The sequence below is a fragment of the Salmo salar genome, chromosome ssa01 (assembly GCF_905237065.1).
Source record: "Salmo salar chromosome ssa01, Ssal_v3.1, whole genome shotgun sequence".
In the NCBI taxonomy this organism is placed as follows: domain Eukaryota; kingdom Metazoa; phylum Chordata; class Actinopteri; order Salmoniformes; family Salmonidae; genus Salmo; species Salmo salar.
In genome coordinates this window covers 149,081,884-149,108,835 of record NC_059442.1, presented here as the reverse complement: position 1 = coordinate 149,108,835, position 26,952 = coordinate 149,081,884, and the positions used below count along the sequence as shown (strand labels likewise).

At 41.4% G+C, this 26,952-nt stretch overlaps 3 protein-coding genes across 4 annotated transcripts; 1 reads left to right on the top strand and 2 right to left on the bottom strand.

Moving 5' to 3' along the window:
- Window positions 1–992: 992 nt before the first annotated feature.
- Window positions 993–6,138, bottom strand: s100z (S100 calcium binding protein Z). Of its 2 annotated transcripts, none has more exons than XM_014138379.2 (3): window positions 5,990–6,138; window positions 5,601–5,776; window positions 993–2,073 (listed from the first exon to the last, which is right to left on the bottom strand). In XM_014138379.2, the coding sequence occupies exons 2-3, from the start codon at window positions 5,739–5,741 to the stop codon at window positions 1,915–1,917; spliced, it is 300 nt and encodes a 99-aa protein (XP_013993854.1). In that variant the 5' UTR covers window positions 5,742–5,776; window positions 5,990–6,138; the 3' UTR covers window positions 993–1,914. The 2 variants fall into 2 exon arrangements, with proteins under 2 accessions (XP_013993854.1, XP_013993863.1); XM_014138388.2 differs by having other exon boundaries at window positions 5,601–5,773; window positions 5,990–6,010.
- A 5,176-nt stretch (window positions 6,139–11,314) lies between these two features.
- Window positions 11,315–12,235, top strand: ch25hl2 (cholesterol 25-hydroxylase like 2). The gene has a single exon (XM_014137817.1). The coding sequence runs from the start codon at window positions 11,315–11,317 to the stop codon at window positions 12,233–12,235; it is 921 nt and encodes a 306-aa protein (XP_013993292.1).
- A 6,929-nt stretch (window positions 12,236–19,164) lies between these two features.
- Window positions 19,165–26,255, bottom strand: LOC106567927 (proteinase-activated receptor 2-like). Its single transcript, XM_014137831.2, has 3 exons — window positions 26,054–26,255; window positions 21,022–21,989; window positions 19,165–20,799 (listed from the first exon to the last, which is right to left on the bottom strand). The coding sequence occupies exons 1-3, from the start codon at window positions 26,055–26,057 to the stop codon at window positions 20,326–20,328; spliced, it is 1,446 nt and encodes a 481-aa protein (XP_013993306.2). The 5' UTR covers window positions 26,058–26,255; the 3' UTR covers window positions 19,165–20,325.
- Window positions 26,256–26,952: the final 697 nt, after the last annotated feature.

Genomic DNA, 26,952 nt, shown 5'->3' with positions numbered 1-26,952 from the left:
AAGAATGGTGTTACACCGACTACAAGTTCTTTAACAAAGAGAGAATCTATGAATCATGGAAAAATAAGTATAATTTCCAAGTCTCTATGATTACAGCTGTCACAAAAAAAAAGATAATCATCACATAATTTTCCTCCAGGGGGACAGGCTCATTATCTCGCTCAATCACAACCAATCACACAGAAATTAGAAATGAACTTTCTGTGTGTGTGTGTGTGAATGTGTGTGTGTGTGCATGTGTGTGCGTGTGTGTGCGTGTGTGCGTGTGTGTGTGTGTGTGTGTGCGTGCGTGTGAATCCGTACGTACGTAGATGATGGCTCATGAATGTTTTTCCTTCAGGATCCTCAATAACAGATCTCTGTGTTGGAGTAGAGACAGGGGGTTGGGGGTCTGAAAAAAGAAAGGAAGACTTTACTAATTCTTAATGTTATGGTTTCAGCTCAGACAACAGGGGATACTGTTAGGACTGTAGAGATAATTAATGAGGTACTGTATACAGTATGTTGTTGTTGTTAACAATACATTGCTCTTCTATAGCGCTTTTCTAAAACCTAAAGATGCTTTGTTGCTTCTAATGGATCAGAAGGTGGGTGTAAGGTTAGTGTAAAAGCTCAGGTTCAGATTAGGGGTTAAAATCACATTTGTAAAAAATAAAATGTTGTTCTTCTGCACTTTCTAGCGTGGATGCACTTTATGAATCCCCAAGGAAAAACTGCCACTGTGACTGCTTCTGAAGTTGGGATGTCATGAGTCACTTTGACTGACAGGTGGTGAAAGGTCCAGGTGGTTAATGGGGATTGCGTCATCGTCATCATGCGTCATCGAACGCATCACCAGGCGCATTATACAGAGACCATCCAAAAGCACAGCACAACCTCTCCTTGAGAAATATTCAGAAGGACCGGCACATACAAGCACACATACACATACCCTCACACTCGCACGCACACCAACACACTAAGTCTAAAACACACACACTCAAGGTCTTGGGGATTAGAACTTTATTATGCTGTGTTACTGTCACAATATAAAACAAATATTGTCAAGCTAATCATTTTCATATGATTATAGGCTGTCAATGCTGTCAATCATTTACATGTGATGGCAAATTAATTATGAATAAGAAACATGCTCATGCAATTGTAATTAGATTTACATTTCTCATTAAGTGACAGAAAGGGTTGCATGAAACAAGCACATTTTAGAATGGAAGGAACATTCTCAAGTATGTCTCTGATTTACAGGAAATAACCCCCCTCCCTCTTTGCAAGATGTGACACATTGATAGTTACAATACATTGCAAAAATCAATGAAAAGATGGATGAATGACAGAATAAATCAATCATTGAACTAACCAAGCAGACACTTATTCTGATATCACCCAGGCTATGTGACGATAGCTTGGGTACCAGTCTGTTTCGGCTCCAGCCAGATCTTTGTGGTTATGTTCTCTGGCCAGAAGTGTTGTTGAGAGCTGAAACAGTCTGGCACTCAGGGTAGTGTGACACCATGTTTGAAATCATCTGTTTTGATGCGTCGGAGGGACAGAAGTATCCTATCTCTAGCAAAAGTATGTTCATTTATGATTTCGACTTTAGTCTTATCTCCTTCTGCTGTTGACAAACATATAGTGTAGTGGTTTTAGTAGCACTGAGACCATGGGGAATTGCGAAGTGATCACAGTAAATATTCAATGTTCAGCATGATGGGTGTGGTTGTAATTCGTTACTTTCTACCTCTGTTGGTTTCTAATTCTTTTTCTATCCACGGGCCAATCTGAAATGGCTCCCTATTCCCTATGCAGTGCACTACTTTTGACCAGAGCCCTATGTAGACCTGGCATAGCCCTATGACGCTTTGGCCAATAGAAGTGCACTAAATAGGCAAGGGGAAGCCATTTCGGATTTAACTGTTAGTTGGCATTCTTCTTCTGCTTCTCCTGGAAGAAGTCGTTGCAGGCTACGGTCAGGGCCGCCACCAGAACCACAAACTCATTGAAGTCCACCTCGTTGTCTTTGTTGGAGTCCAGATCATTCATGATCTTCTCCACCAGCATGGGGTCTTTCTGAGACTGGAAATGAAAAGAAACAACAATTAATCAAAGATCTAACCACATTTACATTTTAGTCATTGAGCAGATGCTCTTATCCAAAGCAACTTACAGTAGTGAATTGCATACATTTCATACAATTTATTTTCCATACTGGTCCCCTGTGGGAATTGAACCCATAACACTGGAATTGCAAACACCATGCTCTACCAACTGAGCCACCAATCAAATCATTTAAAACCTTGATAATCTGAAGGATGGGGCTAGGGGAATGTAACCACTCTCAAATGAATATACAGATCTATGGATGCAAGGACTGACAGTCCATGAGATCAACATCATTTTGAGTCTAAAGATATAGGCATATCTCATAATTAAAACAACAATTGAACAGCAGCAAATATTCTATACTGTAACTCTAATGTATTCTGTTCCACTGAGCTTGCTCCAGGCCTCCGACTCACTCTACTACTCTAATCAACAGGAAATAGACCGTCCTGAATCATGTCTCATGTCGCCCATTGACCGATCTGGATTCAGCTGCTTGGCCAATAAACAAGTCCCCTCATGACAGCAGGCTGCAATCAGGCCCTGTGTCAATCTCCCAGCCAGAGATCTGAGATGGAGATGGGGGAGATCTGAGGAGAGACGCCTCAGGCTCTGAGTCATTGGATTCATGGTGCTGGAGCCCCATCCCGGATATTAGACTGCCAAAGGCACTGACTGGGCACAGCACAGCACAGCAGGGCACCACACCACACAGCCAATGTCCACTGGAATCCAGAGTGACGGTGGCGATAATCAATGAACCATAAGCTGAGAACCATCAGAAGTGTGTATGTGCACTTGTGTGTGTGTGTGAGATGGTGACCGTTGGATGGTTTCTGTCAGTCAAGCCAAGCCAGCCTGTGATACAGAGTAGTGACATGGAGCTAATGGAGGTATGTAGCACACACACACACACACAACAGCTTGACTGTATATGTACAAATCTCATTGAAATTTATGTGAAAAGTCAGTATTTGGCCCAAGGTAACAACGATGGATCTAATTAAGCAGTAATATCTATCGTCTCAGCATACAGTCTGCCTGTGATCAGTAGAAGAGTGATAGGTTACGGAAATAAACCACGTAATTAGCTCACTGTTGTCCCCAGGATATGAAACTACAGTATGGGTCCCAAATGACGCTACTTGTCAATGGCACTTTGACAAGTAGTGCACTAATTAAGGAATAGGGTGCCATTTGTGGCGTGTCCTGAATGTGTATTCGACTGTTACCAGGACACCGTCTCTATACTTGTCAGAGGCACGTCGGTGGGTGGAGACTAGTGACATCAGAAGAGAGTAGTCCAAGTTTATATTTTGAGGTGATGTGGGTCACTGGTGATGATGCATAGGCACCTGAGGCTTCCTTCCATCAGAGGGAGGGAGAAGATGTAGTGAGAAAAAAAGGAGGGAGGAGAGATTTGTCTCTTCAACCCCTCACTCCATCTCTCATGGTATGAGGCTCATCCATTAGAACACAGACAGGCAGGTTTACTCCCCAAACACACTCGCATACACACAGTCTTGTTTAACTAATCTTGCAGGTACACACAATTTATAACCTTTCAAAATCCTATTTTCCTTAACCTTAACCTTAACCCCCAAACCTAAACCCTAACCCTAAATCTAACCCTAACACTAATTCTACCTTAACCCTAAATCCCCTAGAAATAGCATTTGACCTTTTGGGGACTAACAAAATATGGTCAAAACATTTTTTGTTTACTATTCTTGTAGGGACTTCTGATCTACACACACACACACACACACACACACACACACACACACACACACACACACACACACACACACACACACACACACACACACACACACACACACACACACGAACACTTGTCCACTCCTCTACACCACCACGGGCACTGCAGCATGGTAGGTTATCTACAACAACCTACTACAATCAGACAGGGCAGTGAAGAGGAACTACTATCTTGCCTGCTTTCACAAAATTACAAAAGCAAGAGACTTATACTCAACTTAACCAGAAATCAAAACTTCACAGCGGCTAAACTAATCCAGCGTAATGTAGAAGGAGAAATGTCAAATAAGGTCCCTTTGCGTTAATGTTTCCTTCTTGCCTCCTTTTTGGATAACTAGATAACTCTACCATTCTCTTTATCAACTATGTTCTACACTCCTAGAAAAAAAGGAGCTAACCTTAAAGGGTTATTTGTCTGTCCCCATAAGAGAACATGTTGAATAATGCACTTGGTTGCAGGTCGAACCCTTTTGGTTCCAGGTACAACCCTTTTGGGTTCCATGTAGAACCCTTTCTATAGAGGATTCTACCTGGAACCAAAAAGGGTTCTCCTATGGGGACAGCTAATGAACCCTTTTGGAAACCTTTTTTGTAAGAGTGTAATTGTATGCTTTCTAGCCACTGAGGCATATTGAAGAACAGAAAAACAACATTGCCACGTCTCTAGAGAATCATGTAAATGTTGTGTAGTAGGTCTATAATTGGAACAAATGAACACAACAGACCACATGGATTTGTACAATCCTGACATGAGTGAATCTGATAAATTCAATATGTATTTGGTTGTCTAATTCATCTTTCAAGTCTCAATGGGTAGTCAAGTAGCATCAAAAAGCACCCCAACATATCCACAAATACAGCATAAATATCACTAATGTTCATCATGAAATTAATGCTGTTATGATTTCATCTAAATGTCACAAGAAGGTTTGTAATTCAAGACAGCTAGCTTCTTATTTGAGGTTCAACACACAGCTAAAACAGATTAATATAAATATAAATCATACAGTTGTTTTTTTCTATTCATGCTACTGTGTTTTACAGTTTCCTTGCACTGGCTCTATGCACACTCACTAGACTACACATACTACACTGACACTCCAACACACACAGACATACACACACACACACACACACACACACACACACACACACACACACACACACACACACACACACACACACACACACACACACACACACACACACACACACACACACCACATACGCTCACATAAAAAAAACACACACACATGCATATAGACGCCACACATATACACTCACACATAACATACGCTGTTGCTACGCTGTTTATCATATATCCTGATTGCCTAGTCACTTTTAACCCCTACCTACATGTACCTACTGTATTACCTCAATTACCTCAACTACCTCGTTCCCCTGCACATTGACTTGGTACAGGTACTCCTAGTATACAGCCTTGTTATTGTTATTTTATTGTTTTACCATTTACTTTTTAATTTAGCAAATATTTGTCTTACTTTGTAACTCTGCATTGTTGGGAATGGGCTCGTTAGTAAGCATTTCACTGGAAAGTCTACACCTGTTGTATTTGGAGCATGTGACCAATACATTTATTAACAATTAAATAGTGTTTAGGGGCCTTTCAATTGATAAACACTGTCTAGTGAAGAGAATACCAAAATAATGTCAACATATATTGAGATTGATAAATGATGAGTATTAAACAGCTTGTTTACCATGAGAAAGTCAGTGAGTTCACTGTTCAGTAGCTGTTTCAGCTCTCCCTTGTTGAGCTTGTATTTGTCTCCGTCGTTCCCAGAGTATTTGTAGAAAACTGTTATAAGTGCGTCCATGGCACTCTGGAGTTGGCTTGGCATGGTGCTGATAGGAGGACAATGTCTTTCACAACCTACTGGGGAAAGTGTAAAGGAAAAACAATTTAAAAACAGTTTAAAGTCTACGTTTATTCAAATAAAGGTCAGAGTTAAGTCTAAATCTATGGCCGCAAGTATTCAAAAGCACTCAATAGGCGACATGTACAAATATGAGATATTACTCTACAGACACATAAAACAACATATGGTTAGACATAACAAAAGCTCTGTAGGAGGGGTGGTGTTCCTACCTGGTTAGAATCCTGGGCTGGTGTGATCTGAGAGAGGTTGCAGCATGGCTTGTTTATCTAAAAATCAGTGGCAACATGACGTTTCATCCTTCATCGCCATAGCAATAATTAATTCCACAGGTGAGAGACCCACGGTAACATGGTAACTGTGTCTTCTTGCTCTGCTTTTAATCAAAGGCCCAATGGTGGCGCCGTGAAAAACAAAACATGTTCCCATATAGGCCCTGGTGTCCCCTATGGGTTCACTTTAGTCATAGGAGGCCCTCAGTGTTACTCCAGTGGAGAGATACTGCACCACGCCAGCTGAAAATAGATCTATGTACAATATGTGTCTCAGCTGCATTGAATGGGATTGTACAGGATATGTTCTTTATGAAGAATATGGGAGAACAAGGTGAAGTGGTTTTCAGTTGGAATTTCATGGCGCTACTTCATTTCCCTGTGTTCATCAGTCACTGTTCTGAATGTTGGTTCACCTGTGGATTGGATCACCTTTCTCTCTCTCTCTCTCTCTCTCTCTCTCTCTCTCTCTCTCTCTCTCTCTCTCTCTCTCTCTCTCTCTCTCTCTCTCTCTCTCTCTCTCTCTCTCTCTCTCTCTCTCTCTCTCTCTCTCTCTCTCTCTCTCTCTCTCTCGTACTAACATGCGTCTTTGTCCTGATCATGTCCACATTCTGATTGTGCCCAAATTCTTGGGGGTCTACACATGGTATTACAGTATTACAATTGCTAAAACACTAAAACCCATTGGCTGAACAAAGTTCTCAGTTGCCTGGACTCATTTAGCTAATTATGCAGTCTGTTGTCAATACCTTAAACCATTTCACATGGTAAAACACAATTTGCAGATCTCACTTAGACTTTTCAGCAAAACTCTAAACACATTCTCATTCTCAAAACACATTCTGCACTCTAATGCACATGTCATCCATACTGGTAAACACAAGTGGCAGCAATCAAATACAAATAGAGAACACATGTCATTGATTGAACACAACCACTCAAAATGGATTTAACCTGTTTCAAATGATGCGACACAACCAATATAAGCCAGTTCAGAGAGCAAACAGGTTGTTGAAGGTGGGAAGGAGAAAGTCTGAGAATGGATAGAAGAAACAATGTGAGAGGACGAGGACGAGTGCGTATGCGAGGTGGGCGACGAGGAGGAAGAGGAGGAGGAGGAGGGCAAGAAAGAGGAAGAGGATGACGAAGAGGAAGAGGAAGACAAAGAGTGGAAATATCTGATGAAATTCGAGCAAAAGTTATAGACCATGTTCTTGTCCATGGACTGACAATGAGGGAAGCAGGACTTAGAGTGCAACCCAATTTGAGCCGATTTTCTGTGTCCACCATAGTAAGGACATTCAGAGAAGAGAACAGGTGCAGTATACTACTGTATTTTTGTAATTGCAAATTTACTGTACTACGCTATATGCAGCTGTTTCAAAAGACATTTGTAAAGTTAATCACTGTATGTATTGTGCTGCATGAATAATGTTTTGTAACTGCACAACTACTTTTTGTAGAATTGCGAGGCTGCCACATGCAGGTGGAAGGACAGCTATATTCACTCGGGAGCAAGAGGCCGTTATAGTTGGCATGGTCCTTCAAGATAATGCAATACGACTCAGAGAAATCCAGGAACGAGTGATAGAAGACAACACACACTTCCAGGGAATCGACAGTGTGAGCATTTCCACAATTGACCGTGTCCTCCATCGTAACAGGATGCGAATGAAACAAGTATACAGAGTACCTTTTGAGCGCAACTCACCAAGGGTGAAAGAACTGCAAGCTCAGTATGTGCAAGTAAGTGTACATTCAGAAACATTTACTGTAATCCAGATTGTCTACAGTACTAACACATACTATGTGAATGACATTACTCTTCAGTACATACAATGCATGTGAATCAGAAGTGCATACAGTAGGCCTAATTGTACTCTACAGTATAGCACTGTCTCTGTACGACTTACAAAATCCTACATACAGTATATTGTATTTCTACACAGACAATATTTGACTTGGAATCCTTGGACAGACCCCATGAGTTCATCTTTGTCGATGAAGCAGGCTTCAATCTAACAAAGAGGAGAAGGAGAGGCCGAAACATGATTGGACAGCGGGCCATTGTTGAAGTCCCTGGTCAACGAGGTGGCAATGTCACAATCTGTGCTGCTATCAGCAACCATGGTGTTCTACATCACCATGTTACACTCGGGCCATATAACACCCAGCACCTTCTAACATTTATTGCCAATCTAAGATATATTTTATTTGAGCAGCAGGTTCAAGAGCAGCAGGGTCAAGAGCTAAATGAGAATCCCATCCCCACCTATGTGATAGTGTGGGACAATGTCAGTTTCCACCGAGCTGCTCAGGTAAGGGAATGGTTTAACATCAATGTGCAGTTTATGAACTTGTACCTCCCTCCATACTCGCCTTTCCTGAATCCGATTGAGGAGTTTTTCTCCTCTTGGAGATGGAAAGTGTATGATAGACAACCCTACACCAGAGTCAATCTGCTGCAAACCATGGATTTAGCCTGTGGTGATATAGGTGAGGAATCATGTCAGGGCTGGATACGGCACACAAGAAGCTTCTTCCCCCGTTGCCTCAGGAGGGACAATATTGCTTGTGATGTCGACGAAGTGCTCTGGCCTGACCCAGCCCAAAGACAAGAAGAAGCACATTGATCACATGTTTACTCCTTTGATTTTTGTCCCTTTTAGTATTGTATATTGTAGTACAGTGCATTGTAGACTGTATAATGGACAATGGACAAATTGTATGGCCCTGAACATTGTACTTTCCATTTATTAACAGTACTGACTGCACAATAGATTTTGACTGGTTGCAGGTTCATATCAACAAAGAACAAGAATTACAGTATCACAGAGACAAAGGACAAGTTTGTGAGATGCAGGGTACAGTACTGTACAAATAGGGGTACAAGGAGGAGGAAGAACAAAAAACAAAATTGCAAAGAGCAAAGCAGAGTAGTAATTTCTGATCAATTTTGAGCTACTATGATAGAACATGTTTTCGTTCATCAAAAGACAATGACGGAAAAATATGAATATTTTTTTAGATTAAAAATGTACTTCTCTGTTTTGAACAATGTGTTTTCTATTTCTTCGGTGTATTGTTTACTGACTGCTTGAGAGTGTATATCATTTTGATCACTTTGTTTATGATTTGAGAGCAGTGTTTGATTTTGAACACAGGTAAAACTGTTTTGAGGCGAATGTTTCATTTTGCGAGAGGAGTCAGAGGTTATGTAAATAGTGCTTGAAGATGAGGTTTTGTGTTTAATGTTTTCAGGAAATGGAGCAAAGTTTCAGAAATTGTGTTTTAGCAATTGAGAAAAACTGTAAAATGTGTCTTCTGTCCGTCCACCATGCCCGCATTGTGACCAGATTTCCAGCTCCCTCCCTGCATAGCGCCAGTAGGGAGACCACGCCTCAGGTGCTTCAGAAACGCCGGCTGGTTCCTTGTTTAGCCTTCATGCCCCTACAGACCTCACCTGAGGGAGGGTGGATCTCAGCTGTGTCTTCAACCCTTTATCCGCCCTCCTCTTCCACAACTAAAATGTATTTCCGTTGTTTAGGGTGATGAAACTGCTCCCTTCAGAGTTGGCCAAGCTAAATTAAAAAATGCTACGCAGAAGAGACGTAATGTCTCCATGGAGGGGGTGAGAGGGGAAAAGCATAAGAAGTCCTAATGAAATATCTGTAAACATAATTGAATTACTCTCGCATTGCATAGCGACCACTGAGTCCCCTTCAAAGTTGAAATGAAAATCTGTAAATTGGAGAATTAGATTACTTTGTTGTTGTGTCATGAGGTTATCTTGTTGTTACATTTTTGGTCCCTAAAATGTATGTGGAACAGCTATGGACCAGACAACAGTAATACACAGTAATGTAGGTTCCCATTGAGATACATTCAAATCCTACAATGTGCTGCTCTACACTTCAACTTCTTCTAATGCATATAAAAACAAAGATTAATGGAGCTTCACATCACTCAGTTTCAGGTATTCATGAAAACATTTGAAAAAAGGGAGATTTTCAATTGCAGCCCTCAGAAAAGGGTTGTGTGTCCACAAATGAAATGTTTTGGAATCAAGATTCCAATGATGTAAGTGAAAAAACCCTTCAGAAACAACTATCTACGGTACAGAGTAGAGCCGTCTTTCTTCCAGTGGTACTTGTCTGCCCTCTAGTGGTGCCAGACAGCACAACATCTAGTGGTGCCATTGCACATAAACAGCGTTTATATGCAATTATCATAAACATTTAAGCAGAATTCATTGCCCATTATTAGGTTAATTTATATAAAATTTATATAAAGCCTTGTTTGAGTTAGAAAGGGATTACTTGAGCTCCACCATAGAAACCACCTCTGTGGTGGACCACTTGCCTCTTTTCACTTCCAACTATCAGACCTTATTCTCAGCAGTATGATGCAAGCTGAACCATACAACAATTCAACATTGTATTTTTGTTGCCAAGTGTAATTCAACATGAATAAGTAGAACCTTTGAACGTCACTTCTGACAGCTTTTATGATGTATTACTGTTGGCCCTCACAACAAGCCAATAAGATGAAGAGAGAGAGAAAGAGAGAAATACAAATTAAAAAAGAGAAAAACATCTTTAAAAATGTTGTTTTTAATAAAATAATCAACAGGTTTAACCAAAGTGATTAATTTGACAGATTATCGGCCATTGAGCAAAATTGGTTGAAATACGTCTTTTGGACATCTTTTCAACAAACAATATGTATTTTGAACCAAACCAAGATGTCTTTTCAACGTATTATGCTCATACGACAGTGTCTGCATTAAACAGACTGCACCAAAGTCTTGCTTTTTGACAACAGTGTATTGTTGCTCCTCAATGCCAGTAATGAAAACACACTGCTCTTTTGACAAAGTCAAATTCAAGTCACTTCTGATTGGTGGGAGGCAGCTCTCTAAGATCTAGGTCAGAAATAAGAGCTGCTGTGACTCAGGTCCTGAGTGCTGGCAGCGATCCTCTGGCCAGAGAAAGAGGGGTCTTCACAGACCACCTGCTTTAAAACCCATGGGGGGGGGAGGAGGAGGTGGCGCCTCGATGTACATAAAAGGCTAAGATCGACCGCCAACCCAAGTTGGCACGACGGCATCAGATGATTTGCTTTTTGCAGAAAAACAAACATTACGTTAGAGCTGTAAGGATCTATGCTATTCTTGTGGACTCTGCTGCAACCTACCCAGTTATAAATTAATAATCTGTGATTAGTAGACTTTATAGAGAACCACCAATTCTAGTTGTGGTCATAATGAGTGCTGGCGGTTTGTTCAGTGATGTGGCTGTCATCTGGATTTCTCACCTGGATGTAGTTAACACGACCCTGGGTCTGGGGCTCCCGGAGCCGTCCGTCCTTCAGCCAGTGTGGGACTACCTCCTGCAGTACCACCAGGCTGAGCTGCGGAGCCCTCTGTTCCCTGTGGTCATCTCAGTCTCCACCTACCTCCTCCTGGTGACCCTCTACACCCTGTTGGACGTCCTGGCCCCCAGCTGGCCCACCCTCAACCGCTACAAGCTCCACCCAGACAGACCTGTCACATGGGACAACATCTGGACCACGCTCGGCCTCACAGTCTACAACCACCTGGTCTATGTCTTCCCTGCCACCGTGGGCCAGTGGCTGTGGAGGCCACCCATCCCGCTCCCTCGCAAAGCCCCCACTCTAACGAGCTTCCTCCTGGGTATCCTGGGGTGCACAGTGGTCTTTGACTTCCAGTACTACCTCTGGCATCTCCTCCACCACAGAGTCCCCTGGCTGTACCGTACCTTCCATGCCATGCACCACCAGTACCTTCAGCCCTTCAGCCTGGTCACCCAGTACCTGTCCGCATGGGAGCTGATCAGTGTGGGATTCTGGACCACCGTGGACCCCCTCTTGCTGCAGTGCCACTGCTTGACCACCTGGGGCTTCATGATGTTCACCATCTGTGTGTCCACTGAGGACCACTGTGGCTACGACTTCCCCTGGTCGCTGCACCGCCTGGTACCCTTCGGCCTGTGGGGCGGACCCCCCAAACATGACGCTCACCACCAGATGCCTGGGACAAACTTTGCCCCGTTCTTCTCCCACTGGGACTGGCTGGGGGGGACCAACATGGTGCCTACCATCCCTTCCAGAGATACATCTGTTACGAAAGGTCTGCAAGGAAGGAAAGATAAAGGGACTGTTTGAGTCTTGCTTTTTTCTTTCTCCTCTCTCTCTCTGTCTTTTCTCCCCCTTTTGTGTGTACTTCATCCGATATCTCTCCTCTCCTTACTCTCTCTATATTGTCTCTCTCTCTGTGTCCACCTCTCTCTCGTCCCATTTTCCACCTTTTTTTCTGTGTGTTTGTCTTTACTGACTTCATACTAACTGTTGCTGTCTTTCAGATCTCTGGTTTTGTATGTAGTGATACAGATCTTTTTGGTGATTACTCAGTGGTTTTTCATTGGTTTCCATGGCATTCTCAGGTCAGACGTTTGTGCATTTGAAATGTGTGTTTGTTGTGTTTAAGATTTTCTCAAAACAAATATTACATTTAAAAATATATATTTTTGCTATGATGTTTGATATTGAAAGGTTCTTATGTTTCTCTGTATTGAACTCTTTTTGAATAAACTTTTATTGTAAATCTTATGACATACAGTACCACATGGATAATCGGATATAGCTATAACTGGCTGTTGCTTGATGTGAGGCTGGTAAACATAACAAATGTTTTATAGACATTCTAATAACTGATCCTAAATAGTTATTTCCTTGTTTTGAAGTATTTTTGGAATTTTTGGGTTCTGTTAGGAGAATTAACACATGATTACAGCACTGCAATTCAAGAAGGATAATACAAGGGAGTAGAGCACACACACACACACACACACACACACACACACACACACACACACACACACACACACACACACACACACACACACACACACACACACACACACACACACACACACACACACCAGTGAGCTGAATGAGGGTATTTTCGCTGTGCCCAGTGTGCCTCCAGAGTGATGCGTGGGGCCAATACTAATGTGTCATCCTCTCATTCAGACGATCAATGCTTTTATTGGCTGAGAGGTGTACACTGCCCCTCCCACCTTCTTTGTGATCCATGATCTTCAGCTGTGATCTAAACAAAAACCAAACACAACTATTTCTCTTTTCAAGTGTGCCTTTGGCAGATCACTAAGAATACTTGCTGTTCCTAGAAAGTATGCTTGTTATCTAATAGATGCATAATATTGGAAACTGCAGCGCATTTGTCCTACTGATGATGATTGGAGCAGAGGGCTCATGGAGGGTTAGAGAGCACCCAACACCCAAAGTCAATTCAACGTCTATTCCACGTTGGTTCTAGAAACAAGGTTGATTCTACCAGTGTGTTCCCAGTGGGCAGTATCAAACGCGAGCTGTGTTTTAATTTGAAACAATATGAAACAAATATGAATGTTGATTGTCATTTAAACAAGTCATCATCCACTGTGAGATGAAATCCTTATATTTCAGCACAATACCATCCATTCATAATGTTCATTTGTTCACTGTGCACATGTAGTATCTCATCACAAATACATGCACTTGCACAAACTATCCAACATTTGTCCCCCTAAACATAATGGTCAATTTTAGACACCACAGGTTTGTTGAGAAATGGGAAGAGAAACATACATACACTTACACCTGGACTGCCATATATAGGAAAAGGTCAGACAATAGTTTATATATAAATGTATAACTTACATTACCTGAAGCAGACCACAGGCACAGTGACTTGCTTATTTGAACAGCTGCCAGTTTGTCATGAAGTACAATATTCAAATCAAATCTAAGTTTATTGCTTGCATACACAGTTTAGCAGATTTTATAGCAGGTGCAGTGAAATGCTTATGTTACTAGCTCCTAAATGTCAGACAAGTACACACACAAAAAAATACATGTCAGAACTAATCCAATGAACAACCCAAATAGAACTGTAACAGTAATCCAAATGCAATCTATATGTATATACATCGGATGAATTTACACAAGATATACTACAAATGATACAGTATGTACAGCAGTAGATATATTACAACAGTACCCATTACACACTAAGCAAATATCAGTAGGCCTATGGCATTCATGTAAAATCTCTCTCTGTTATTATTGGAAAAGAGCTGCTACTGTGATTGTGGTTGATAACCTTGGTACAGTATCCCACAATACACTGTGCCTTTGCTTGTTGTTATTCACAAAGTGACGGTACTTGCAGAACTGGTTTGGTGTGTCGAGGCATGCATATAGTCACCTTGTGTTGCAACGCTTGAGTCTATTTTAGAAATACAGGCCATGAGACACTGGCTGAAACAGAGACTGTGTGTGAGTGGGTTAAATTAACCAAATTAGGTGAGTCATGGGATAGAACGAAGTGGCTGTATCTCCCTGGGCACCTCGGGATTACGTTGAAGATAATTAGCCTCAGGACCTTCCTGTCCTACTATCAGCTTGAGAACTACTGTAAACACTTGGCGTGACGTGATCTGTGATCTGATTGACCCAAAAACATGTCACCCCTTTACTCTCTCTCTCTCCACCCTTCCCTCTGCAAATCATCTGTAGTTGTAGAGCCTGCTCTTCTTGTACCCTATGTTCAAATGTATTCACGCACGACAGTAAGTTGCTTTGGATAAATGCGTCTGCCTAATGGCATGTGTTATATTATTATTTTATATTAAATGCAAATGAATCAGCCATTAGGAGAATACTAGTTCCTGTAAACAACTCTCCCTCTCAGGTGATGAAAATCTACTGACATCTGCCTCTTGACAGGAAGGGCATCAGCATACTGTGACCTATCTGACATTTTGGTAGAAAATGAGTTATTTATATAGAGTTTCTCCTTAGGTGGTCATTTATATGTGAGATACAGCATGTCAGATTTGTGAAAAAGTCAATTTCCAATAAAAAAAATAATTATCATCAGAAAGTTCAATCTGCGCAAACACCTTTTACCTTGGTGCTATACGGTTCCATCTGCAATCCAATAACACAACCCACTGGGCACAGATGTCAGTTCAACGTCCAGTTTTTATTTCAATTACTTGAGTTGTCAACTAACAAGAAATCAAAAACAAATGTCACCATGTCATTAAAAAAAATACAAAATTCCCTTAGTTGATGAATTTTCCCACATTGATTCAACTTCATCACATAAAATGTTTTAGTTCAAATGACATGGAAACAACATTGATTCAACCAGTTTTTGCCAGTGGGAATACTGGATTGTCAATCAAAAAGAATTGTATATAAGGTGATATACTTATTGATTCATGAAAGAGCAAGACATCACAAAACAGTTCTGAGATCTGGGACTTGAAAAATACGAATTATCTCAAAACTATACCTTTTGCAGATCAGGGTTGGGTAGGTTACTTTCTAAATGTAATCCATTACAGTTACTAGTTACCTGTCCAAAATTGTAATCAGTAAAGTAACTTTGGGATTACCCAAACTCAGTAACGTAATCTGATTACATTCTGTTACTTTTAGATTACTTTCCCCTTAAGAGGCATTAGAAGAAGACACAAATGTATGTTACCAATTGAATGACATCTATTGCAGGATAAATCAGTGTTAAAGTTTACATAGCTGGCCATATATGGACGTAACATTTTGCTTTATGGGTTGATTACGTAGGCTTCTTCTAACCCATCGCTTTCTACTACATATAATAATAAGATTAAATTATATATTTTCATTAAAAACCCAAGTCTATCAGAATTTTTGTCATTCCAATAAATGTTATACACCTTGATTTTCAAGAATAGGTCTTGGAAATGTGGAAATATAGACTACCCAAATTGTTTTACCTGAGCATGACACCAAAACTAAGTACTTATTAGCCAGCCCTACTCTGTTGTTTATGATTTGGTTGTAATGGAGGACTTATTGAGCTCATTGATTCCAGTTGAAAAATAAATGCTGCGCTCGTGGAATGGCATGCTTTGAGCATTACTAAAAAGTGCTATTTACATGTGAAAAATGAATGCCATATGCTGCATTTGCTATAGGCCTATTGTTTACCTTTTTGTTTGTAACGCTTTGATATCTTGATAATATGCATCTGTTTAAAGGGTAAATCCACAGATGAAACAATAACAAAACAGTCGCCCGCCTCTGTTTTGGTAAAAAGCTGAGGGATGGGCCTGGAGAAATGTAACCACTCTCAGATGAACTCTTAAGGATCCGCCCCTTTTTATAAATTTTTGCCTGAAATGACATACCCAAATCTAACTGCCTGTAGCTCAGGCCATGAAGCAAGGATATGCATATTCTTGGTACCATTTGAAAAGAAACACTTTGAAGTTTGTGGAAATGTGAAAGGAATGTAGGAGAATAACACACAATAGATCTGGTAAAAGATAATACAAAGAAAAAAACAACCGTTCTTTTGTATTTTTTTTTACCATCATCTTTGAAATGCAAGAGAAAGGCCATAATGTGTTATTCCAGCCCAGGTGCAATATACATTTTGGACACTAGATGACAGCAGTGTATGTGCAAAGTTTTAGACTGATCCAATGAACCGTTGCATTTCTGCCCAAATATGGATTTTTATTTTTTATTAATAACTTTTTATCTTCAGAAATGTGCACTCTCCTCAAACAATAGCATGGTATTATTTCACTGTAATAGCTACTGTAAATTGGACAGTGCAGTTAGATCAACAAGAATTTAAGCTTTCTGCCAATATCAGATATGTCTATGTCCTGGGAAATGTTCTTGTTACTTACAACCTCATGCTAATCGCATTAGCCTACGTTAGCTCAACCATCCCGTGGAAGGGACACTGACCCCGAAGAAGCTTTTGACAGAGCTATGGATGCAAGGACTAATCATCCATGATATCAACATTATTGTTTTAACCATGTTATGAGGCTATACAGTGTTTGTTTACATTTACAATGATTACAAAAAAAAACAAGCTTATATTTTGGGTTCTCATGGAGTTTGACAGTTGAACTAAGCTCATGAGGTATTTATAAGTTATATTCTTCAAGAATCAATATATACACTACCAGTCAAAAGTTTGTACACACCTACTCATTCCAGGGATTTTCTATATTTTTACTGTTTTCTATATTGTAGAATAATAGTAAAGACACCAAAACTATGAAATAACACACTTGGAATCATGTAGTAACCAAAAAAGTGTTAAACAAATCAAAATATATTTTATATTCTTCAAAGTAGCCACCCTTTGCCTTGATGACAGCTTTGCACACTCGCGCAGTCTCTCAACCAGCTTCATGAGGTAGTCACCTGGAATGCATTTCAATTAACAGGTGTGCCTTGTTAAAAGTTAATTTGTGGAATTTATTTCCTTCATAATGTGTTTAAGCCAATCAGTTGTAATGTGACAAGGTAGGGGTGGTATACAGAAGACAGCCCTATTTGGTAAAAGACCAAGTCCGTATTATGGCAAGAACAGCTCAAATAAGCAAAGAGAAATGACAGTCAATCATTACTTTAAGATATCACTTTTTTGAACGTTTTTCAAATGCAGTCACAAAAACCATCAAGCGCTATGATGAAACTGTCTCTCATGAGGACCACCACAGGAAATGAAGACCCAGAGTTACCTCTGCTAAAGAGAATAAGTTCATTATAGTTACCAGCCTCAGAAATTGCAGCCCAAATAAATGCTTCACAGAGTTCAAGTAACAGACACATCTCAACATTAACTGTTCAGAGGAGACTGTGTGAATCAGGCCTTCATGGTCAAATTGCTGTACAGAAACCACTACTAAAGGACACCAATAAGAACAAGAGACTTGCTTGGGCCAGAAAACACGAGCAATGGACATTAAACCGGTGGAAGTCTGTCCAAATTTGAGATTTATGGTTCCAACCACTGTGTCTTTGTGAGATGCAGAGTACAGTAGATGAACGGATTATCTCTGCATGTGTGGTTCCCACTGTGAAGCATGGGAATGGTGTTATGGTGCTTTGCTGGTGACACTTTCAGGGATTTATTTAGAATTCAAGGCACACTTAACCAGCATGGCTACCACAGCATTCTGCAGCGATCTGGTTTGCGCTTAGTAGGACTATCATGTGTTTTTCAACAGGACAATGACCCAACACACTTCCAGGTTGTGTAAGGGTTATTTGACCAAGAAGGAGAGTGATGGAGTGCTGCATCAGATGACCTGGCATCCACAATCACCCAACCTCAACCCAATTGAGATGGTTTGGGATGAGTTGGACCACAGTGAAGGAAAAGCAGCTAACAAGTAAGCAGCATATGTGGGAACTCCTTCAAGACAGTTGGAAAAGCATTCCAGGTGAAGATGGTTGAGAGAATGCCAAGAGTGTGCAAAGCTGTCATCAAGGCAGAGGGTGGCTACTTTAAAGAATCTAAAATATACTTTTTTGGATACTACATGATTCTATACGTGTTATTTCATAGTTTTGATGTCTTCACTATTATTCCACAATGTAGAAAATAGTAAAAATAAAGAAAAACCCTGAATGAGTAGGTGTGTTCAAACTGTTGACTTGTAGTGTATATACTAAGGGGAAGAGAGGTGTAAATCACAGCATAGTAATCAGAGGTTGTTCCTGCCTGCCCTCCAGGTGTTCCTACACAGAGACCAGATATCTGTGGGAATCACTTACACCATGGAAACAGAAACACAGCTGTTCAATATTGCTCTAAAACATTCCTCAGCCTAGCCTACCTTAGCTGACTGAAACAGAGAGGGAGAGAGAGTCAAGTCTTCTTAAGAGATGAGAAACTGACAAATCCCTGTAGTTTCAACTTTTGTGTTGATATATTGATCTTCAACAACAGTCAACTGTTCGGAAACAGAAAACATCAGTCTTCAGATTATCACGCTGAAAGGTATTGTGAAATATTACATTAATTCCTTACCATAATCACAGACAATGACTCTTTATTATCCCGGACAATGACTCTTGTAACATCATCTTCCACCAGGCATGTGCTGAGGAGTGATTCAGTCTATCCAGTACTATGAGCACCAAGGCATTGGAATATTAATAAGGATTACGCAACAGACACAAAGTTACACATTAGAGAACAATAAGAACTATAGAAACAAACACCATTAGCTTATCATATTACATACATTTATTTAAGAAATGAACAAACTTAAAACAAAAAACTTTTCATGGCTTCAAAAATTCACGTGAGCTTAAAACATAACGACAATATAGTAAAAACTGAGCAGTGTTAATGTGTACAGCCTACTGCCCTATATAATCTCACAGAGGTAATTATAAAAAGGCATATACCAGTGAAGATATGTAGACCATAGACTTAAAGCCAGTTTACTCCAATACCGCCCCTCTAAAATATGTCACTCATCATTACTGGGGTGGCAGGTAGCCTAGTGGTTAGAGTGTTGGACTCATAACCGAAATGTTGCAAGATCAAATCCCTGAGCTGACAAGGTAAAAATCTGTTGTTCTGCCCCTGAACAAGGCAGTTAACCCACTGTTCCTAGGCCGTCATTGAAAATAAGAATTTGTTCTTAACTGACTTGCTTAGATAAATAAAGGTAAAAAAAATTAAATCATAATACTCAGAACTTTTCACCTAAAGGCATGACATTTGAGTTAATTTACACTGGCACAATGTAAGTCTATATTTTGAGATTTCATAAAACATGTTGACCATGTGCTAGGTAACATCATGTCCAAAATGCACCTCTTCAAATTTAGAATTTCTAACTAAATCTTTACGCATTAGCCCTTTAACAGCCTGCCAAGAACTGTGATAAATACGTTCTGCTTTCATTTCATCCATGAGAGAGATGTCTATGAAAATCACAAAAGAAGTCCAGGATATGGTCATCCATTTTCACTAGTCTGGAGCTCAGCAGTGTCCAGGCCTAATTTAAAACATACTAAAACTCCCCTTGACACTTTGTTACACAGATGAGAAATATAGTTCCTCTTGTGTGGGTTGTTTAGTGTGATGTGAATACATATTTTCTTCAGAATTCCATATCCTTGTGCCCTGGTCCTGTGAGAGGTCAGGTTGTGTGTCTCTGTCTCATAGAGGACACAACACTCACACACCACCGTGTTCCATTTCTTGTAAATGCTGTCTATATCCCAACTGTTATAGGACAGATCCCTCTAGTATCTTTATTTCATAAGGTACATTCAGTGCATCAGTCCACATACATACAGAGAAATATTGTATTATCAATGAGCCTCTCCCAGTGTCTTTACCTAGTCGTCTGAATGGCTCCCATGCGCTATTAGCAGGTACTGCTCTGTGTGTTCTCTGACTCAGACACACAGGCCTTGCTCTTCCTGGAGTACTTCATGGAGCTGAAGGAGACCCTCATCCTCTCCACCGTCCTGCTGCTTCTACACAGCAGTGTGTTCTTCACATGGTCCCTGAAGTCCTCAGACACAAAGTAGTAGATGAAGGGATCCAGACAGCTGTTGAGGCTGGCCAGACACAGGGTGGTGATGTAGAAGCCATAGCCGTTGTTGATCACCCCGTCCTTGAGGAGGGTGTAGTGGATGACTAGCATGGTGGTACTGGAGACAAAACACACCAGGAAGGTGACCAGCACCGTCACGATCAGCAGAATGGCTTTCTGACGGTTCTTCCCGGGGTTCCCGTCCGTCATGGAGTGCCCCAGGGCCTTGAGGAGGAGGATGTAGGCCAAGATGTTGACCAGCGAGGGGACCAGGAAGACGATGCCAGCCACATGAGAACCCCCCTAAACGTAGCTGCTCTGTGTGTTCCCTGAGTCTGATGTGCAGGTACCAAGGTTGGGGTCAATTCCATTTTAATGCCAGACAATTCAGAAAGTAAACCAAATCAACCAATCCAATTCCACATTTTCCTAATCAGTACTTACTGAATTGACCCCAAACCTGGATGGTGTTACTCATCTTGAAGTACTTCAGAGCAGTGAACGAGACCCTCATCCTGATCATGCCCTCTGGCTGCGGCATCTCAGCGTGTTCTTTACTTGCTCCCTGAACTCCTCTGAGATGAAGTAGTAGATGAATGGATCCACACAGCTGTTGAGGCTGGCCAGACACAGGGTGGTGATGTAGAAGCCGTAGTCATTGTGTACTACTTGAGCCAGCAGGAGAGAGTAGGTCACCAGCATCATGATGTTACTGGGGGTGAAACAGACCAGGAAGATGATCAGCACAGTAATGATGAGCACCACAGCCTTGCGCCGATTCTTGGTGATGCTGGCGTTCGTCATTGAGTTCCTCAGGGACTTGAGCATCAGAACGTTAACCACCACGCACAACACGGTGGGAACTACAAATCCCAGGGTTCCCATGGTCAGGAAGAAGCCGGCGGCCATGCTATTCTGGCTGGGCCGGGTGACGTCATGGCAGGTGATGATGTTGAGGTTGGTCACCTTGACTGTCTGGTCGTAGAGGTAGAGAGGGGTGGTCAGCAGCCAGACCCCCACCCAGACTGCGACCGAGACACCGATGGCTACATGGTTGTTCCTACAATCCTGGGAGAGGGGGTAAACGATGGCCCAGTAGCGCTGGACACTGATACAGGTGATGAAGAGGATGGAGCAGTACATGTTCCCATAGAAGAAGCCCACCAGGACTTTACACAGCCTCTCTCCATAGATCCAGTCGTTACCGTTGAAGTGGTAGGCGATCTTCAGAGGTGTCCAGATGACAAAGAGCAGGTCAGACAGAGCCAAGTTGGCCATGTAGATGGCGGCAGGGTGCTTCTTCTTGGTCCTGAACAGGAAGACCCAGATGGCCATGGCGTTGGTGGGCAGCCCCACAGCAAACACCACTATGTAGACGATGGGGAGGAACACCGTGGTCAGACTGCTCCGCAGCGTGTCCGCGGTCACCTTGTCCACTGTGACGCGGTCGGCATCCTGAGGGTCGACCATCCCGATGAACCCACGTTCTATACCTGTGATAAAAAACAGGAGAGAAACATCACTGATAAAGATCTGTAATATTGGACAGTGTGTTGGTGATTCTATAAAAAATGGTTGACAACATTTAACAATCACCTTGAGCAATGCTCTTTTGAGTTTAAACATGTAACACAAATTGCATTGTTAAAAATGACATGAGAAAAATATGATACAAATATAGTTGAATTATGAGGCTATTAACTTTAATTTCCCTCTTATTCATTGGTCTGATTATCACAAACAGGGTCATGTTCTATCTAGGGTACTCATTCTAAAAACACACAAAATACATATTCCAGTCAGGTGAAAGTACATTGACACCTACAATAAATAGGTGAAAGAACATTGACACCTACAATAAATAGCTGCACAATACTTGTTTTTATGTTAAATAATGAGACAGAGTCATTGATGCGAGTCACCAGTTGGTAAATCGATTTGAATTCAATCACTTTTTGACAGCACCCCAAAATATTCAACAGATAAAGGTGCACAAAGTTGGATTTATTTTGCATACCCTACCATACCATGAGACATACAATGTCAAATCACTGGAAAAGATAAAGATAACTTGCTCCCAGCCTATAGACAGAAACTAAAACAGGAAACGCCTGTGCTCAGGTCTGTTCAACGCTGGTCCGACCAATCGGATTCCACACTTCAAGATTACTTCGATCACGTGGACTGGGATATGTTTCGGATAGCCTCAGACAACAACATTGATGTATACGCTGATTCAGTGAGTGAGTTTATTAGCAAGTGCATCAGTGATGTTGTACCCACGTCGAATATTAAAACCTTCCCCAACCAGAAACCATGGATTGATGGCAGCATTTGCGCAAAACTGAAAGCTCGAACCACTGCTTTTAATCATGGCAAGGTGACCGGAAACATGACCGAATACAAACAGTGTAGCTATTCCCTCCGCAAGGCAATCAAACAAGCTAAGCATCAGTATAGAGACAAAGTAGAGTCACAATTAAATGGCTCAGACACGAGACGTATGTGGCAGGGTCTACAGTCAATCACGGATTACAAAAAGCAAACCAGCCCTGTCGCAGACACCAACGTCTTGCTCCGAGACAAATTAAACAACTTATTTTCTCGCTTTGAGGACAATACAGTGCCACTGACACGGTCCGCTACCAAAACCCGCGGGCTCTCCTTCACTGCAGCCAACGTGAGTAAAACATTTAAACGTGTTAACTCTCGCAAGGCTGCCAGCCCAGACGGCATCCCTAGCCGGGTCCTCAGAGCATGCTCAGACCAGCTGGCTGGTGTGTTTATGGACATATGCAATCAATCCCTATCCCAGTCTGCTGTTCCCACGTGCTTCAAGAGGGCCACCATTGTTCCTATTCCCAAGAAAGTGAAGGTAACTGAGCTGAACGACTATCACCCTGTAGCACTCACTTCCGTCATCATGAAGTGCTTTGAGAGAGTAATCAAGGATCATATCACCTCCACCCTACCTGACACCCTAGACCCACTCCAATTTGCTTACTGCCCCAATAGGTCCACAGACGGCGCAATCACAATCACACTCCCCTAACCCATCTGGACAAGAGGAATACCTATGTAAGAATGCTGTTCATTGATTACAGCTCAGCATTTAACACCATAGTACCCACCAAACTCGTCATTAAGCTCGAGACCCTGGATCTCGACCCCACCCTGTACAACTGGGTCCTGGACTTTCTGTACAACTGGGTCCTGGACTTTCTGGCGAGCCGCCCCCAGGTGGTGAGGGTAGGAAACAACATCTCCACCCCGCTGGTCCTCAACACTGGGACCCTACAAGGGTGCGTTCTCAGCCCTCTCCTGTACTCCCTGTACACCCATTACTGCGTGGCCATGCACACCTCCAACTCAATCATCAAGTTTGCAGACGACACTACTGTACAGTGGTAGGCTTGATTACCAACAACGACGAGACGGCCTACAGGGAGGAGGTGAGGGCCCTCGGAGTGTGGTGTCAGGAAAATAACCTCACACTCAATGTCAACAAAACAAAGTAGATGATCGTGGACTTCAGGAAACAGCAGAGGGAGCAGCTCCCTAGCCACATTGACGGGACAGTAGTGGAGAAGTTGGAAAGTTCCTCAGCGTACACATCACAGACAAACTGAAATGCTCCACCCACACAGACAGTGTGGTGAAGAAGGCGCAACAGCGCCTCTTCAACCTCAGGAGGCTGAAGAAATTTGGCTTGTCACCGAAAACACTCACAAACTTTTACAGATGCACAATCGAGAGCATCCTGTCGGGCTGTATCACCGCCTGGTACGGCAACTGCTCCGCCCAAAACCGTAAGGCTCTCCAGAGGGTAGTGATGTCTGCACAACGCATCACCGGGGGCAAACTACCTGCCCTCCAGGACACCTACACCACCCGATGTCACAGGAAGGCCAAAAAGATCATCAAGGACAACAACCACCCGAGCCACTACCTGTTCACCCCGCTATCATCCAGAAGGCGAGGTCAGTACAGGTGCATCAAAGCTGGGACCGAGAGACTGAAAAACAGCTTCTATGTCAAGGCCATCAGACTGTTAAACAGCCATCACTAACATCGAGTGGCTGCTGCCAATATACTGACTCAAATCTCTAGCCACTTTAATAATAAAAAAATGGATGTAATAAATGTATCACTAGTCACTTTATATAATGTTTACATACCCTACATTACTCATCTCATATGTATATACTGTACTCTATACCATCTACTGCATCTTGCCTATGCCGCATGGCCATCGCTCATCCATATATTTATATATTATTATTCATTCCTTTACACTTGTGTGTAAGGTAGTTGTTGTGAAATTGTTAAATTACTTGTTAGATATTACTGCGCGGTCGGAACTAGAAGCACAAGCATTTCGCTACACTCGCATTAACATCTGCTAACCATGTGTATGTGACCAATAAAATTTGATTTGATTTTTAAAAGCTTACAAACAGGGTTGTCAAACCATTTAAACAGTTTTTGGGTTGTGTCCGCCATCGGTTGAGAAGTGACATGCTTGAATACAGGGTGGGTGTCATGTTTTGGGTAATAAATGTACTAACATGGGAATAAAATGTACGTTTCAAATTTCAAAGATTGTTGGAGGTCCACACATCAGAGAATGTTGAATTGAATGGGAATATCTGTTGTTTTAAATTATACTGTCAATCCGCCATAAGAAACCTATTGAAATCATAGGAGCGTAGATAATAGATTAGACATGACCATTTAAGTTGACATCGACAGTGTGTGGACCGGCAGCCATCTTTGTCATAGTAATTAGAAGTTATAATTTCAAATCAATTTAAAGTTCAATGGCATACCAGCTAAATTGCAGTGATCTGAAGGTATAGGTTCATTCTATTAATGTTATTTCTATGATTGAAATGACGCCCACCCTGTATTCAAGAGCATGTTGGTCTCAGCTGACTGCCAGCACAACACAAAAACCTCAGATGATGTAAAGTAGGCTTACCTCAGATGATGTAAAGTAGGCTTACCTCAGATGATGTAAAGTAGGCTTACCTCAGGTCAAAATCAAAGTCCTGCACATGCACCACATGTGGACAAAAAAGGAATAACTTATATTTTGACATGAGGTAAGCAGAGAAAAAGTACATCTACAACAGACCCACGTTTGAAAATCTGTTTAATAATACGATCCTTTAGATATTTTATCTCAAATTCCACCCATCATAATGACCAACCTTCCTGCCTACCAGCACAGTAAGTTGAAATGGAATTGTATTTAACTTCTGGCTTCCCATGGACTGTTTTTGTGCAACCCAATTGAAAGCAATGCTAGTGTATATAAATACTTTATCTCCTGAATGTTTTGGCATTCAGGTCTAAAAAGTCACTTCCTGACCACTTCTTCCATGAGCAAATATATATGGAAAGTTATGTTTAAAACAAAAGGGATGCTGTCAAAAAGTGATTGAATTCAAATGGATTTACCACAGTACAAGTACGTTAACTCAACATAATACAATGTGTCTACAAGTAGGCTACTGACAAAGGCATGAGATCAATTAGAAAAGGTAAATCTTACCCATTGTATTGGCTGCACACTCGCAACTGAACAACAATAAGCAGGAAAGTATTTGAGATGAGGTCTTGTCCTTGAACTTTGTACAGTATAAATGATCTGTGTCTATGAATTGTCTTCTCCTCCCAAGGTGAAGATGGTAGTTAACTTACCCTGATGCCGATGCCTTCTTTCTCTTTTACATAAACAGAAGAACACACCGGAAAAACAAGAGACTGACGGAATCAGGTTACCGGTGTAGCCTCCCTCTCTCTCGCTGTCACATGACATGGTTTTGAGTGTCTGTGAATTTACACGGCTCCAACCTGTTTGGTCTTATCCAAAGATGACAAATTGCAGTTGATTCAATGTGAATCTTATAGGGGATATAGATTATTCAACATTTCATGTAGGCCTGCACTTCATGTATTCCCTCTGTATTTTGAAGTAATGTGGTGGCAGCATCATGTCATGAGTATGTTTGTCACCAGCATAGAATGGGGAGTTTGTCGGGATCAAAATAAATATGAAAGGAGCAAAGCCTGGTTTACATATTGCTGTCCATCAATGAATCCCAACCAAATGTACAGAGGGGGAGCAATTTCGACAAAAACAAACAAACAGATATAATTTTGCTCTAAGAGTTGTGCAGAGTTGGTAGAATCTTACTCCAAATTATTTAAAGATGTAATTGCTGCCAAAGATGCTTCCACCAAGTATTAACTCTGGGCTGTCAAGACATAATTTCTATTAACTTAAAAATGATTCTATACTTTATATTTCACTTTGAAAATGTGGAGCAGGTTGTGTAGCTCTGTAAGAAATAATTTAAATGATCTTAATCTCTTTTTAGATTTACTTTAATTGCAGCAAAATGTCATAACTGTTGTGTCTTTGGCATCATTAAAAGTGAAGACTTATTT

Coding starts and splice junctions, on each gene's coding strand:
- ch25hl2 (XM_014137817.1), top strand. CDS start 11,315: ATGAGTGCTGGCGGTTTGTTCAGTGATGTGGCTGTCATCTGGATTTCT.
- LOC106567927 (XM_014137831.2), bottom strand. Junction 20,800..21,021: donor TGAGATGCCGCAGCCAGAGG/GCATGATCAGGA, acceptor AGCTACGTTTAG/GGGGGTTCTCATGTGGCTGG.
- s100z (XM_014138379.2), bottom strand. CDS start 5,741: ATGCCAAGCCAACTCCAGAGTGCCATGGACGCACTTATAACAGTTTTC. Junction 2,074..5,600: donor AACTCACTGACTTTCTCATG/GTAAACAAGCTG, acceptor TTTCATTTCCAG/TCTCAGAAAGACCCCATGCT.